The 15,468-nt window shown below is 31.4% G+C and overlaps 2 protein-coding genes across 3 annotated transcripts; both read left to right on the forward strand.

Moving 5' to 3' along the window:
* The first annotated feature begins 2,556 nt into the window (after positions 1–2,556).
* Positions 2,557–7,231, forward strand: LOC122631459 (DDB1- and CUL4-associated factor 11). 2 transcript variants are annotated; one of them, XM_043817169.1, is made up of 10 exons: positions 2,557–2,689; positions 3,434–3,542; positions 3,606–3,852; positions 3,924–4,070; positions 4,149–4,330; positions 4,402–4,494; positions 4,575–4,821; positions 4,914–5,069; positions 5,157–5,263; positions 5,340–7,231. In XM_043817169.1, the coding sequence occupies exons 1-10, from the start codon at positions 2,610–2,612 to the stop codon at positions 5,493–5,495; spliced, it is 1,524 nt and encodes a 507-aa protein (XP_043673104.1). In that variant the 5' UTR covers positions 2,557–2,609; the 3' UTR covers positions 5,496–7,231. The 2 variants fall into 2 exon arrangements, with proteins under 2 accessions (XP_043673104.1, XP_043673103.1); XM_043817168.1 differs by lacking the exon at positions 2,557–2,689 and adding an exon at positions 2,969–3,189.
* A 3,378-nt stretch (positions 7,232–10,609) lies between these two features.
* Positions 10,610–15,271, forward strand: LOC122632105. Its single transcript, XM_043818583.1, has 8 exons — positions 10,610–10,840; positions 11,632–11,748; positions 13,394–13,591; positions 13,986–14,093; positions 14,197–14,413; positions 14,511–14,751; positions 14,821–15,017; positions 15,095–15,271. The coding sequence occupies exons 1-8, from the start codon at positions 10,838–10,840 to the stop codon at positions 15,235–15,237; spliced, it is 1,224 nt and encodes a 407-aa protein (XP_043674518.1). The 5' UTR covers positions 10,610–10,837; the 3' UTR covers positions 15,238–15,271.
* Positions 15,272–15,468: the final 197 nt, after the last annotated feature.

Consider the following 15,468-nt stretch of genomic DNA (forward strand, 5'->3'; position numbering starts at 1 on the left):
CTCTCTCTCTCTCTCTCTCTTTCTCTCCCAGCCCACTTTGAATCCTCTCCCGTGTGAGGGAAGGTGCGCAAGCGCCTAACGTCTCGCTGTGTTAGTAAGAATATATAGTTAGGTACGGATCGGCTCCGGGCCGGCTCCGGCCAGGGTGTGTAGGCCTCTGCCTGGAAATTATAGGTCTGGGCTGCAGGTAGCTGCGGCTGCTAGGGGATATGAGGTCAGAGGATAGAGTTTGACCTGGCCTGGCCTGGCCTCGCCTCGCCTCACCTCCTCTACTTCTCTCGCGACGTTTCCCCTCTCATCAATACACATTTTACTCGTACGCCCTTACTCGTATACCTTCTTTTTACCCGTCTACCGATCTTCCTAAGAACACCTCAATTTAATCTCCTTTCAGCTCCTTTTCTTCCATCTCCAGTCATATCGTCTCCCGTTCAGCGTTGGAATACGTACATCGGCCTTGAGTATCCTTCATATAGGTCAAGGCCATCGATTGCAACGAGCTCACGTCCTCCACGATCGGCTGACAAATCTGAAGTTCTCGTATTCGTATTAATTCATTCGTGCGTTTCTTTTTAAAGAATCCAAATGGATCTTGATTTTTAAATTGCTTTTATTTCTTTAGCAAGAGATTCCTGGAAAGAGATTACTTTTCTCTGTCGAGGGGAACATGAATTTTATCTTTAATGGTACTTGCTACGCGTAAATTTAAGAGCAATAAGGTACGTAATTCCCTGTAAAGAAGACGCGCGGGCACTTCCCCCGGGCATACCTCTCTCGTCCACCATACCCTATCTCTTTCTCTCTCTTTCTCTCTATCTTTCCTGTTCTTTTTTTTTCTATCTACGCCTACGCAATTGTCTTAATACGTATATACACATACAGATGAAGGAATGACTGCCAAGGGAATACTAGATATCTTTGCATGACGATCAACGTGCAAATTTCTCGATCGCTTCAGGCAAATACCGGATATTCAAGCTCATAATTAAAACTTTGCTCTTTAAATGAGGTTAGTTCTAATACCTTTGACATTTTGGAAACAGGATAAGAATTCTTGGTATTTTCTTATATTCTCCATTAGATATCTACATCAGGAATTGCATTTTGCGTTGTAAAATATAAGTATTATATATCAAAATTAATTTACAAGCTATATTATCCATATATTTGTTATGAAGAATCGTTACTTATGATAGTCGTTACTTATGAATGTCGAGTAAAACTCTCTAAAATATTAGATAATATAAGAGATAGTTTTTTTCCATCGATAATTCAATGTCTAAATTTAATAAATAGTATTCTGCATTATCGACCTTATATTTATCGACTATTGATATTTGATTTAAATGTTTCAAATATTCCCGCCATTCTCCATCTTAGATTCGTTGCTTCGTCATCATGTCACGTGGTAATACTAACCTAAAAAAGTACAAATCAAATTGAGAGATAGTAGAATGTTTGGCCAATAAAGAAACGCCTACACTACTATATGTACACACACACACACACATTGCTATATGCATTGTTATATGCAACTTCGTTTAATTTGTCGTAACATCAAAGTCTGACTTGCATTATTTCTTATCTATCATACGTGATTTCTAGCGATGAAGAATACAACAAATTTTTCTATCTATTGAATTTATATAATAAAAAATAATATTATAAAAATTGATACGGTATTTCAATTTTAAGAATCGTATAAAACAAAAACTCACGAAATATAATTTTGTTTCATTATTTATTAAATACATATGTTTACATATCCAATAAATGATTCTTTTTATCATATATGCATAATGTAAAATTATACATAAAACTCTCTGTAAGATTTAAGTTAAATTATGCTTAATTAATTTTTTCACCTTGCAAATCCTTATGATAAAAATTAATCCGATTTATAAAATAATATCTGTTGCAAAAAAAAAAAACATTCATTTGCAAGTTAAATATTAAATCATCCTGCTTTTTTTATTGTAGTGACGATAGAAGTACAGAATCGAAACAAGTATTATCACACGATAGTCATGTTCAAGAAAGAAAAAAGAAAAAAAAAGAAAAAAAAAAAGAAAAAAAAGTATGTCAATCACTTGTAAGATTTACATTTATGTAAAGAAGGATTTTTTTCGATCATTGTTTTAATTAATCGTCAATGTCATTTTATCATACGTAGTGAAGGACGAATTTCAAAAGTTCACTTTGCGAAGTTAAAAAACAAAAACAAAAGAAATACACATAATGCAAACAAAAGAATATCTGTGAGGGTTCATCGCAGACAAAGAAAAGTGTCATTGCGATAGCTCGAATTCATTTTGTCAAAGGAAAGATCGAAGATAGAAAGAGAAAAACCGTATTGTAATGTGTATATACATATATGTGCTAAATAAATATATAAAAGATAAAAATCAATTCACAATCGTTTCTTAAGACTTCGAGAGAGTCACTATATACTAGTACCGACTTCGCCTGTTTCTCACCTCCTTCCAATACTCTCCACCACAGAGCCAACATCATCACTATCACCACCAAGCTACACTTACCACCACACAACCTTCCGACATTTTTCTTGTTTGCTTTTCAACAGTAAATATAATTTATTTTCTCGCTGCATGGGAGGCTTCAACTCTCGTAATATGGACTTCGAGCAGGACCCGACCCTGGCCGCGGTCTTACAATATTTAATACGAAGGTTTATCAAAATATCTTTAACTTAAAACGTGCGAGCATTAATTCCCCTCTACCCCTCGTGTTTTTCCTAACCTCCTCTCTTATGATTTTACCAGAGTATAATCCCTACTCGTCAGATCACGACAACGCTTCCATTCACTTTTTATACATTGCGTTATTTCTAACAAATCCTAATTATATTGCGTTTCCGCTTTTCTGCGTCACTCTTCTGCACTGTTCGATTTCGATACTTTGACGACGTCGAAGCTGTCAACGATGTAACCTCCTTATCTTTATATCTCGAGGATTTCATACGAATCGTTCGAATATTTGCTACTTTTAGAGTTACTTAGTTCGCTGGAATAAACGAACGCTGTCTTTCTCGTGTCTATTATTTTATTACATCGTTCTTTGAAATATGTGGTCATTATATTCCGTCATACGTAATACAATTATCGTTCTTTTTTCCTACATAAAAATACTCTACTCGAGCTCTCACCGTTATTGCCTTATGATTTCTCTGTAATTTCTTTTTTCTATATATTTATTTATTTTCTCTACTATTCACATTATATACATAGTTTACATCTACATTAAAATTCTCAAGTGATCTTCCATTTTAACTTCAATGGTTTCTATCTTTACAAAAATTAGCATATAAATGTAACATGGAAATTAACAATTAACTTTTTTAAATTATTGCTAGATGTATTTGAATTGTAATATATCTTTGTACAAAGAGGTGATACAAAGTTTTTTCTTTTAGTGGACAAGTACATATCATAGCTTCAGATCATGACGATTCTGACGAAGAATATGCGGCGAATGTACAGCCACCAAAAATCATGTCTCTACCGAACACATCGAGACTTGATGTAGGTTTCTATTACTTCTTTCTGAAATATAACGTGTTATTTATTTTATTTTCTATATTACAGAAAAGTGAAATAAGTTTAGCTACTAAGCAAGCATGTGGCCTTAGAGAAGATTCCAGCAACAAAAATTTATCTATTGCATCAATGATTCAAAAGAGATCCCTTGGTTCTGGTTTTAGTATAGGTGAAAAATGTAGAATAAGCAGCAACTTCTTACCCAACAAGTCACGTCAAGTAGCGAAATATAATAGCAAAGTGTTTTGCGGTTCCTATTCAAAAGATGGAAGGTTCTTTCTCACTGCAAGTCAAGGTATATTGCAATTTATGTAAACATCATTCGTTATATATAAAGTTAATGTTTTTTACTATGATTTTTCACAGATAAATTGTTACGTCTCTATCATACCGATGATGGGAAATTTGTGGAATTTAAAAAAATTTCTGCCCGTGACGTAGGTTGGAGTATCATAGACACAGCATTCAGTCCTGATGGAAACTATATTGTGTATTCAAGTTGGTCAGAATGTTGTAAGTAACATTATTAATTACATATATTATAGTTTAATTGTAAGCATCAATAATTATAACAAAATTTTTTTTTTTTAGTATATCTTTGTCCCGTTTATGGAGATTCAAATACACAAGAGTCATTATCATTGTGTCCTGGAGAACGAAGATTTTGTATATTCTCTCTAGTCTTCTCTAGCGATGGTCGAGAAATTTTAGGTGGTGCTAATGATGGCTTTCTTTATGTATACGATCGTGAATGTCACCAACGTGCTTTCAAGGTTTGTTTCAAAAATATTATTGCTTTATAAGAGATAAAATTTTGCTAATTGTATCTATTATTAATTCATAGATTGAAGGTCATGACGATGATGTAAATACTGTTGCCTTTGCTGATAACACGTCTCAAATTTTGTACAGTGCAGGAGACGATGGATTGTGTAAGGTAAAATTATTGCAACTAATTCATTTGCAACAAATTATTTTCGTCTACGTATACTTGTGTAATTCGATATTATGATTTAGGTATGGGATAGGAGAACCCTTAGTGAAACAGATCCACATCCCGTTGGTGTTTTAGCTGGTCATATGGATGGTATAACTTATATTGATCCACGTGGAGATGGCAGATATTTGGTTACAAACAGTAAAGACCAAACGATCAAGTTATGGGATGTTCGAGCCTTTTCTGATCAGAATGGCGAACAAAATACTCGTAAGGCAGTTGCGAATCAAAATTGGGATTACAGATGGCAAAGAGTACCCAGGAAATGTAAGAACAATATGAATTGTTACTTACATATTACTTGTTACATAAATTTTACTTATATATCAATATATAATTTTTATTGTGTCCTGTTATAGTATTTAAAGCTAGAACCATGTTAGAAGGTGATACAAGTATCATGACGTATCGTGGTCATTCCGTCCTTCAAACCTTGATACGCTGCCACTTTTCTCCTTCCGCAACAACAGGTCAAAGATACATTTATACGGGATGTGCTTCAGGCAGAGTTATAAGTAATCTTTTTTGATATATTAAACTATTAGCAATATATCAGATTATATTGATTGGTTATACTGAATCGTGGTTCTTTTCTTTTTTAGTTTACGACGTTTTAACCGGACAAATAGTTAACACATTATTGGGTCACAAAAAATGCGTGCGTGATGTAAGCTGGCATCCATTTCATCAGGAAATAGTTTCAACTTCGGTAAATATGATACACTTTCTTTTATATAAATACATAACAGATGTTGACTTGGTAAATATAATATCTTCATTTACAGTGGGATGGTGCGATAATTAGTTGGCGATATTCTGGTCAAACTGGGTTCTATCATTTTGAATCGGAAGACGAAAATGATACGGAAACAGCACCACGTACACTTCGACGAAGTCAACGTATCGCTGCACAAAGAGCAAAACATGCGACTACTTGTTGAAAAGGACCGTGAGAGTAAATATTTCTTGGGGTTGATACAGCCTTTTGTTCGAAGTTAGTGTTACTGGCGTTAACGAAATTGCCATATCCATGGCCGAGACTGTTCTTTAATCTACGAGAGTAAATTTTATACAAGACTGAACGAAAGATATTTGTGTTTGTGATCAGCGTTGTGAAAATGTTCTTATGATTTTTACGGGATATTATTCTCTATTTCGAGAAGTCGTCCTTATCTCGCTAAAATGAGCTTCCGTTTCTATGCCGCTTATATAAAGATTTTCTATCCCGAAGAGTAAAATTATACGTTGCACCATAACAAAAAAAGAAATATCATAATAATATTATATATGAAATACTGCTAACATAATAAGAGCAGGACATCGTTTATAGTTACAGCTCCTTGACTGTTCGTAGTTTCGGAGTTCATTTTTATCAATTTCAAATTTAATACTTAATCCGATGAACATTCTCAAAACATGTTAATTTTTCCATAACTACATATTTCAGTAAACTATTACGTTAAGAACAAAATAAAAAAAAAAAAAAAAAAAAAGAAAAAGAAAAAAGCAAATAATGGAATTAAATATTTCCAGGAGCGTTGATAAAACCAACCGTTAATGATGTAACACGCATTCATTTTCATAAGTCTGATTACATACAAAACGTGACATAATGCGCGATCTACTTTGCAATGTAACTTACTGAATACTATTATGACAATGTCTTTAATTATATTGTTAATAGCTTTATCCGATTTAATTTTCTAATGTTTCATAAGATTTATGTCTCTTTTATATCTTTATTTTGGTCGTTCAAGATATTAGCATATTTATATAATCTAATCCGTTCTCATTTCGATCGCATTTTATCTATCACGTACACGTATATACAGACTAACGTGTTCGATTAAAAGTAATGAATGCATATATAAAAAAGAAGTATGTATTCTCGACTGAATTCTCACGTGGTTTTCTAATTTTTACTGAGAAACAGTTGTGATCATGACGATCTAGCTTTAAACGATGAAAATTACCGTAGATATTATTACAACGCATTAGATACTATAAGACATCAACAGATGATTTATTTCTAGATTTTATGAATCTAAGGCAAGGTAATATGTAAACGTGGTCCTTTCTTTTTTAACTTCAACTTTTTCAACTCATGAACAGTATAATCTTCTTCATATTATTTCGTGAACGATGTATAAATTTTTATTTCCTAGGAGATCTAATAAGTTGTTAGAAATGACATTAAATGCATATAGTTATTTTGCTTGGTAAAGAAAAGGCATTCGTGAGAATCTATAATATTTATTAGGATTAATAATCCGTATATATAATATAGAATGTGACGGAAAAGAAATTTATTTCTATATTATTTTGTATTTAAATATGGCTTCTCTTTTTTTATTTTTCTTCCTTCTTTTCGTTCTTCATTATAACTTAAACAATGATCTTTGATAACGATCCAAAATTAATAATCGTAAGTTTCAAATCAATCGAACAGATTATGGTAGATAGAATAAAAATTTTATCTTCGCATAGAGATATGTCCGTGTGTGTTTTTCTTACCTATGTTCTTTTTCACTTTACCAAGATTCAGAGGATATCATTTTAGGACATTTATAATATTCTTCTCTTGTGATGCGTGTAAATGATGCATAAATATGGTGCAACATCTAAACAGTGTACATATGTAGACTATAAAGTGTATGAATAAAAATATGAACAAGAATTTCATAGAAGCCTTTTTTTTATGTTTTATTTTCTTACTTCAATACATTATTTTTATTTCATTATAAAAATCATGCAATCTCTCTCTCTCTCTCTCTCTCTCTTTCTCTCTCTCTCTCTCTTTCCCTCTCTCTTAATTCCCCAGAGATAATAAATAAATACACCTTGAATTGCATAATATAGTAATATGTTTAAGGTAGAAGCATATAGAAGGAGTATGATCTATTTACTGGAAGCCATATACAGGAAAGATTTAATTCGTTTAAATGACACCAAATGGAAAATCTAGAAGCCATATTACTTTGTACAAGGTAGCACAATGTACAGTATATCGATATAAGTCGACTTTTTCTCATAAATAGATAGAATACAAATTTTACCGCATTCGAATTAGTGATATCTCTATTATGTTTATAAATAAAAAAGTAATGTTTTTTTTTTCTTACACGTGTAACAAGATGAATGCAATCGATATTACCATAACGGATTGCTAATCGACGAGTATTCGTAATAGGATGTATATTAATTATCGTGACCGTCAATTAAAAATTGCATTGTTAGAAGTTTTTGTCGTCGGTGAGACGTGAAGCGGGCCAATGTCATTGTAAAAATTGTGCCCGCTAGGACTTAAGAATCTTTTATAACTATCCAAGAGTAAGAAGTTTTTATAGTCTATTCTTCTTTCTTTATAAAGAGATGGCAATATTTTAAAGATAAAGTATTAAGCTTTTACGGTATATCCTAGACTAATAAAAAAAATATGATATTCGCGTGTTTTCCCTCCGGGGATGCACAGTGTATACGTATACAAATACATACATATATACACATGGACGTTTGTCGAGAATAGCTACGATAAAATTAAATTTTAATTTATGCATATGTGAAAAAAGAAGAGAATTAAAAAAAGGAAAAACAGAAAATCTAAAAAGCAAGCCATCTTTGTTCGTAAAAGACAAAAAAGAAAAAGAGAAATTTTAAAAGACTAACATATTTATAAATTCTTGTTTTTACGTAAAATAATATAATCCTTTTAATCGTACGACCTTATTTATTCATAGATTATAAGAATTAGAGGCATGCTTGCGCCTTCGTTATTATTTTTCTGTTCTTTTATCTCTTTATTTCTTTTTCTTTCTTTATCTCAAACGATATCTCGAACGATATCTCGAACGATATTAGCATTTGTTCGACGTTAAAGTCGTCGAAGAAAGAGAGCAAAAAGAAGGTTCGACAATAGAATTCACAAGAAACGTAAGAAGAGTTAGATCTTCTATTTCTCCCTCTCCTCCTCTACCACTCATAAATCCGAAGGAATCCGAAACGAAAGCGTTCGGCACTCAAGGGAGATAAAGTATGTATCCGTAGGTGTGTAACGCTTTCAATCATATTATCCTTGACCCTTCTTCGTTATGAAATCGGTCGTTAAAAAAAAAGTTTCCACTAATGAGGATAATGCACCATACTTATTTCATAATTTATCGGTAACTAACGAGCTCGTCAATAGTTCTTGATTCAAGCGACTAACTGTTTGAATATACATCACACGTCACTCCTTTTTTCTCTCGACTTCGATGTGGCGAGCCCCTATCAATCGTAATCGATCTCGAATCAGTGTAAAGTCATTCGAATCTTCGATAGAGAGAAATCAACGATTACATTCAATTATCACAATCTATTTCTAAACTCTTTCTTAGGAGAAAGAGAAAGAGAAAGAAAGAAAATAAAAAAGGAAACGAGCTCTATCAATCGTAATCGATCTCTTAGCTACGTAAAGCTCATTCGAATCTTGGACGTTCAAGAAAAAAGAGAGAGACCAGTGATTAGATTTAATTATTAGAATTGATTTTTAAGCTCTTTCTCGAGAGAAGGAAAGAAAGAGACAAAGAAAACGAACGAGAAGCTTTATCAATCCTAATCGATCTCGAAACTGCGTAAAACTCATTCGAATCTTGAACGTTTAACAAGACGGATCAACGATTAGATTTAATTATTATAGTATTGATTTCTAAACTCTTTCTTGAGAGAAGGAGATAGAGAGAAAGAAAATAAATAGTACATTTCGAAGATAATAATAATATTAATTACTTAAGTTCTGATCGAACTTAATGATAACCCCGCTTTAGAAATTTATTCTATTTCTACATACTACTTTCGTAATTTGCCTGACGACGCTTTTCTTGGCGCGTAATTTCAACGCGTCTGTTCGATTAGACGTATGTACGTCGAAGTCGAACAAGTTTTAGTATCACGATGAATCAGAGTAATGAATAAATCGATGGATAAATGACAAGAAAATAGTTGTCGATTGACAGAACGTATCGAAGCAATACGAGCGAACTCTCTCTTTCTCTCTTTTTCTCTTTCATCTATCGTATGCATACCTAACGTGAAGGTTTCAGTAGTCATGCTCTAACTTTAGTCAGACAGAGCGGAACTCCTTACCTAAATTCGTGATGAATATCGAAATAAATAAATGTATTGTTTCGTAGGATACGCATTACGTGTACCAGGTTTTTTTTTTCTTTTTTTTCTAATCGATTTTGTAATATAATGTTTAGACGTTAAAACGAACAATGAAACTTTAATGATACGTACAACCAATATTAATCATAAATTATTCGAAGAAGACAAAACTTTGGAACAATAGATAACTTATTAAGATGTAAATCATGCGGTAAAAAATACCAGGTACGAAGAGTAATAAATACATATATAATATATATATATATATATGTATATGCATATATTGAAATAATGTTGTAAACGTAATTATAGAATTTCTCGGAAGTGACACGTGTAGAGATGAAAATAAAAGAGAAAAAAAAAAAGACAAAAAGAAATCTCTAATCCGATAAGTTCGATAATAATCTATAGGAGGTTTGATTAGGTAATTCAACATTACGTGATGGTTCACCACAATGGCTAATAGAAGGAACGAGATTCTAATTTCTATCCAATTTAATATCAATACGAAATACGAGATAACGGAAATTTGGCGGGAATATGACGTAGACGCGCAATTTCAAAATGAAATTGCGGAGGAAAGGATTACGAGGGGTTGAGTGAATTTTGAGTTCGTCCTCCATTGACATCAATATTGGATGATTAAAAAGAACGAAAGAAGTAATTGATTAATTAACAATTAATGTTAACAAATTCATCGTTATTTAATATGTTTTGTCATTTTTGTTCTATTTTTATCGATTATTTTCTGTTTATTTTCGCAAAAGAATTTTGCAAAGATCATATTCTCTGACTTCTTAGAGCACGAACGCATGCACGTGTAAATATCAAGGTTATCCCAACGAGCAAGTATAGACAGAATTCTTTTTTCTTACCTGGCCGGATTGTTCGTGCCACTAGTAAGTAGTAGCGGCGTGGAAGTCGGTGTAAGTCGATAGAACTTATAGTTAGATTACACGCTTAGTAGTCTTCCTGACAGAGTAGAAGCAGCCAGTGGTCGACAGTCGCGAAACGATCATTGTCGTCGTTCTTCCTCCATCTGAAACATACTTGATTTTTTTCTTTTAAAGTTTCAAAGAAGTTTAATTACCCTGACAAATATAAGGATTTTTCCTTACTACACTTCGGAATTCTTTTCCAAATGGTAAATATATAAATAAATGGCTTATGAATTTTTTCATTCTACGAATATCACCAGGATCGATGTCTTTTTAACGCTACGAACTTTTCATTTTTATTATTATTTTTTTTGGATAAAAATATATAAATCGTTATAAACGTTCATCTAATTAAAATTGCTCAAAAAAGGTCAAATGTGTTAAACGCTCGTTCGTAGTTTCGAGACTACTGTCCTGCTTACTGGATATCTAAGAAGCTTGAAAAATCGATTGTATCGATCCCTTCGCATTTATATGTGTCGTCTGCATATATATTCCTTGAGAATTTCAATTTGAAATTTGAAATTCAAAATTTCAATTCAATAATTCGATCGATAAAATTTGATAAGTCTAAAAGAAAACACATGAAAATCTCATTTTTTGATATTTTTGGAAATGTGAAACTCATGGGATAGAGAGAAAGTAATCAAGGGTATTATCGTTAGGCAAAACGTACGACGTAACTGTTCTCATTTATTGTAAAAAATTAAGAAAAGCAAAGAGAACTTAGATCAATAACAGCGACAGGTTGCGTGTTTATCAACATACATTCTCATTTGTGTGTATAGTATATCGGATTATCCATGAAGTATTATATTCTACGTCATATCATCTCTTTATCTCAAAGCCAGACGCAACATTTTATTTAAAAAAGCAATTAGTAAAATACAACTTCTATTTAGTTTAATAATTATTAACATATATAATGAAACTAATACATCGCGAGGACGTTGATAAGAACGTTTTCAAAGATGTTCTCGTCTCAAATTAATTTCAGATCTCAGAGATGCAGCAACCACGTGAAAACGGTAAGGAGACAAAAGGTATCGGTAGAAGAAACGTTGTACCGATTATTCACGTTAAAGGAACTTATTATGATATTGGATTCGACATCGTAAGTTCTTTACATTTTTCTTCGATATAATATATGTATATATGCTAATTATGTTCAATAATCGTGTTTGACTTCTTTTACAACATTGACATCATTTCTAGTTTTGTTTTTTTTTATTATACTGATAAATACGAATGAATGCACGTATATACGTACATTAATAGTGTTTTCCAGACTCTTAGATTGCAATGAATAAATCGTTGACCCGCTATAACATATAATTAAATTCTATGTTAATCATACAAGATAACTACTTTCGCACATTACGACCGCAAAGTCCGAGTTATAGATATTGCCGTGATATAAATATGAAAAATTAAATATTTTGAAAGAAATAGAAAAAGAAAAACAAAGGAAGACAGAAAGAAAGAAAGAAAGAAAGAAAGAAAGAAAGAAAGAAAGAAAGGAAATGTGAATTCGGACGAAATAACTCCTTCATCGTCATGTCTCGCGTACGCTTTAGATTAATACAAGGGAAAAAATTCTTTTTTTTTTTTAAGATCCAATTTCGAATTTCATCAAAGTTATTTCTTTACACCTGATTGATTATTTCATTTTATCCCCATCATTAATTGATTAAACGCAATCTGCGTTGCATAAATTATTACATAACTATAAATTACAAGGTGTATTAAATTTTTCCTTATCAGGTATGGCAAGTAATAGTACAATACCAAGCAAATATTGTGATACGAACGATCGAGTAAGTTGTGAAAAGCGAAATGACTTGTTGCGCGTCACACATAGAGAATTAATCGTCCGTGAAAAATTGATTGTCGTTCAGATGATAAATAATAAAAACTGATCAGAAGATAAACGATTTGGTTCAACTGAAAAAGAAATAAACCTTCGATAAGATGAAAACGTGTGTGTATGTATGCGTGAAATAAATTCCAGACTTCCACGATTTCATTTCAATCTCACAATATTTTTATTACAATCTCTTTTGCTTTTATCAAAGAACGGGAAAAAACTCCTATACTATGTATAACTAATTTAAGAGATGTCTTTGATAAACTCACATGTTCGCTCTTAATTAACGATAAGAATTGTTATTCTTCTATGACATAATTTAATGACAGTCCTTATTGTGCATCTGTATTAGAATTACACAACACAATTCTTCCATTGAAATAGACCATCTTTTATTTATTTTTTTTTACAACACAATTTATTGCAGAAGGTGATTAGATAGCACTAAATCACTACTATTAAATAACACTTCTCTGTAGATATTTTACGATGCAAGAACATTAGATAACATACGTAATATTGAAAAAAAAAAAAAAAAAAATGAAAATACCGGATTTACAAGAAATCATAAGAATTTAAATAGGGAATGTATTTAGAACATTGTACGATCGATCAATGATCTTTTTACATAATTAACGTACACAATAATTTAGATATTAACTTAGTATTCCGTTAATAGAAACTATAATGCTTTGCTGTAATTTTCAATTTTCATAAGTTCGACGTAAAATACTGAAAATACATAAAAGTATCATTATGTTAATATTATTATTATTAAGATAATAATACGTTATGTTAAGTATTAAACGATAAACATTAATTTTGTTTAAAACCAATTTATATTAATCTTTCGATTTTCTTTTATTTTTTTTGTTTTCTCCTTTTTTTCTAGGGACGTACGTTCGCTAAATTAATTCAAGATTACATCGAAGCTTACCGACCGCTCAATGAAAGTTATATGAAATTGTATGATACCGATGAAGGTAGGAAGGTCTACGAAGAAACTTTACAATGTGTAAAAAAACAATTTCCTCAATATATCAGAGAAATTCAGGGAACTGCGGACGGTGCCAATGTTCCTTTCAACAAGGTGATTCTATATAAAAAATTCAACTTTTTATATTATTTTACCTAGTTATACTTTATAGTGGTTTAAATAATTTACTAAAGTATTCTCGTTCTTTTATTATATATATATATATATATATATATATATATATATATACTATATATATATATATAGTTTTCTAATAATTCAGTAACTTGTATCAAAAATAGATATATTTTTAATTTGACCGTTTAAATTGAAGACTTGGACTTTGACGAAGTATTACGTAGATACAATTAGCTACAGTCTATCTAATCGACAATGTAATTGCGCTTACCTTTTTAGTTTCTTATTGTGTTTTACGTATATTGTTTTGTATTTCTCGTTATCTTACTAAGAATGTTAAATATTTATGTTAATTATTTACCATTTGTAGTTATTCCTAATGCATCTAGATGATATTTTGCCAAACGTTGTTGGTGAAACATCTGGAAATACACTGCCTGTCGGATGTTCAACGATTATTTGTAATCAACCAGGCCAAGTAAGAAATTATTATTATTTTTTTTTCTCAATAATTTTTCGTATATTATCTTCGATGTTTCTTGCTAAAATGATATTGAAAATTGACTTATAAAAATAAACAGCAAATCCTTGGACATAACGAGGATGCTTTGAGCGAAACCTTGAACCATTGGTACCTCGTAGACGCTCATGTTATCGAAGATGGTTACAGAGAAGAGAAATTTATTTCATTGAGTTATGCTGGTTTTTTACCAGGATATACCATGGGTTATAACCATCATGGTTTAATTTTCACTATTAATACTCTCAGCGCGGCTACTCTTAGATCTGGCAAAACACGTAAGAGTATTCAAAGTTTCAATATCTTATATTTCAAATGTCATGCGAAAATAAAAAATGTGTCAAATTTTTTATAATTTAATAATACTCATTATAGCACGTTATTTCATTACTCGTGCACTACTCGGTGTTGAAAATTATGTGGAAGCTCAACAAATTTTAAGAAACGAAGGTTACGGCGCAGCAGAAGGATTTTCAGTAAATATGACCTTTCTCATGCAAGAAGGAGATAGAATGTTTCATAACGCTGAAGTTGGACCTGCCGAAGCTAATGAATCTCAATCGCAGCTTGCTATATTAACTGCAAGTCCGGGTGAACATATCTTTCACTGTAACAAGTAAGGATTTCTCGTCGAAATCTTTATAAAATAATGAATGCCATCGGATTCAATAATAATTTATTTTAGATACTTACGATTGAAAATTCCGGAGGTAAAAGGTTTAATAATAGAAAGTAGTATACATAGAATGGAAGCAATTTGTAAACACCCACCACCTAAGTGTCTTCAAGATGTATTAGAAATTCTTAGCGATCAAACGGATTCTGAATACAGAGTTTATCAAGATATAAATCCTGATGATTATATAAAAACGATTGCTACCGGTAAATTTTTTTGATATTAGATTTTCATAATTGCGCATTTAATAGTTTTTCTTTATTCTTTCTTTGCTCTCTTTCAGGAATTTTTGATTGTATTGAAAAAACATGGTCTATTTATACAGATAAACCAAATTGTAACGAACCGATAGTAGTCTTACCTTTGCAATTACATATTAACAATGGTTTTATATGTTCAAAATCAATTTGTAAAACTACAAAATAATGGCGTGAACGACAAGAAAATTAATTGACAAAGATGTCCAATGCTATATTCATTATTTATTAATCTTGCCATTTCTTCGTTTGTTCTATGGCATATTTCATTTGTAGAATATCACTTTTTATGTATTTTTTATCTATGTCTAGAAACTTTAAAGATTTTAAAAGAATAATCTTTTTATTATTAGTTATTCTGCAATTTTATTATTGATTTTCTCAACGTTCGATGAGCATA

This window comes from Vespula pensylvanica, chromosome 9, assembly GCF_014466175.1.
Source record: "Vespula pensylvanica isolate Volc-1 chromosome 9, ASM1446617v1, whole genome shotgun sequence".
Lineage (NCBI taxonomy): Eukaryota > Metazoa > Arthropoda > Insecta > Hymenoptera > Vespidae > Vespula > Vespula pensylvanica.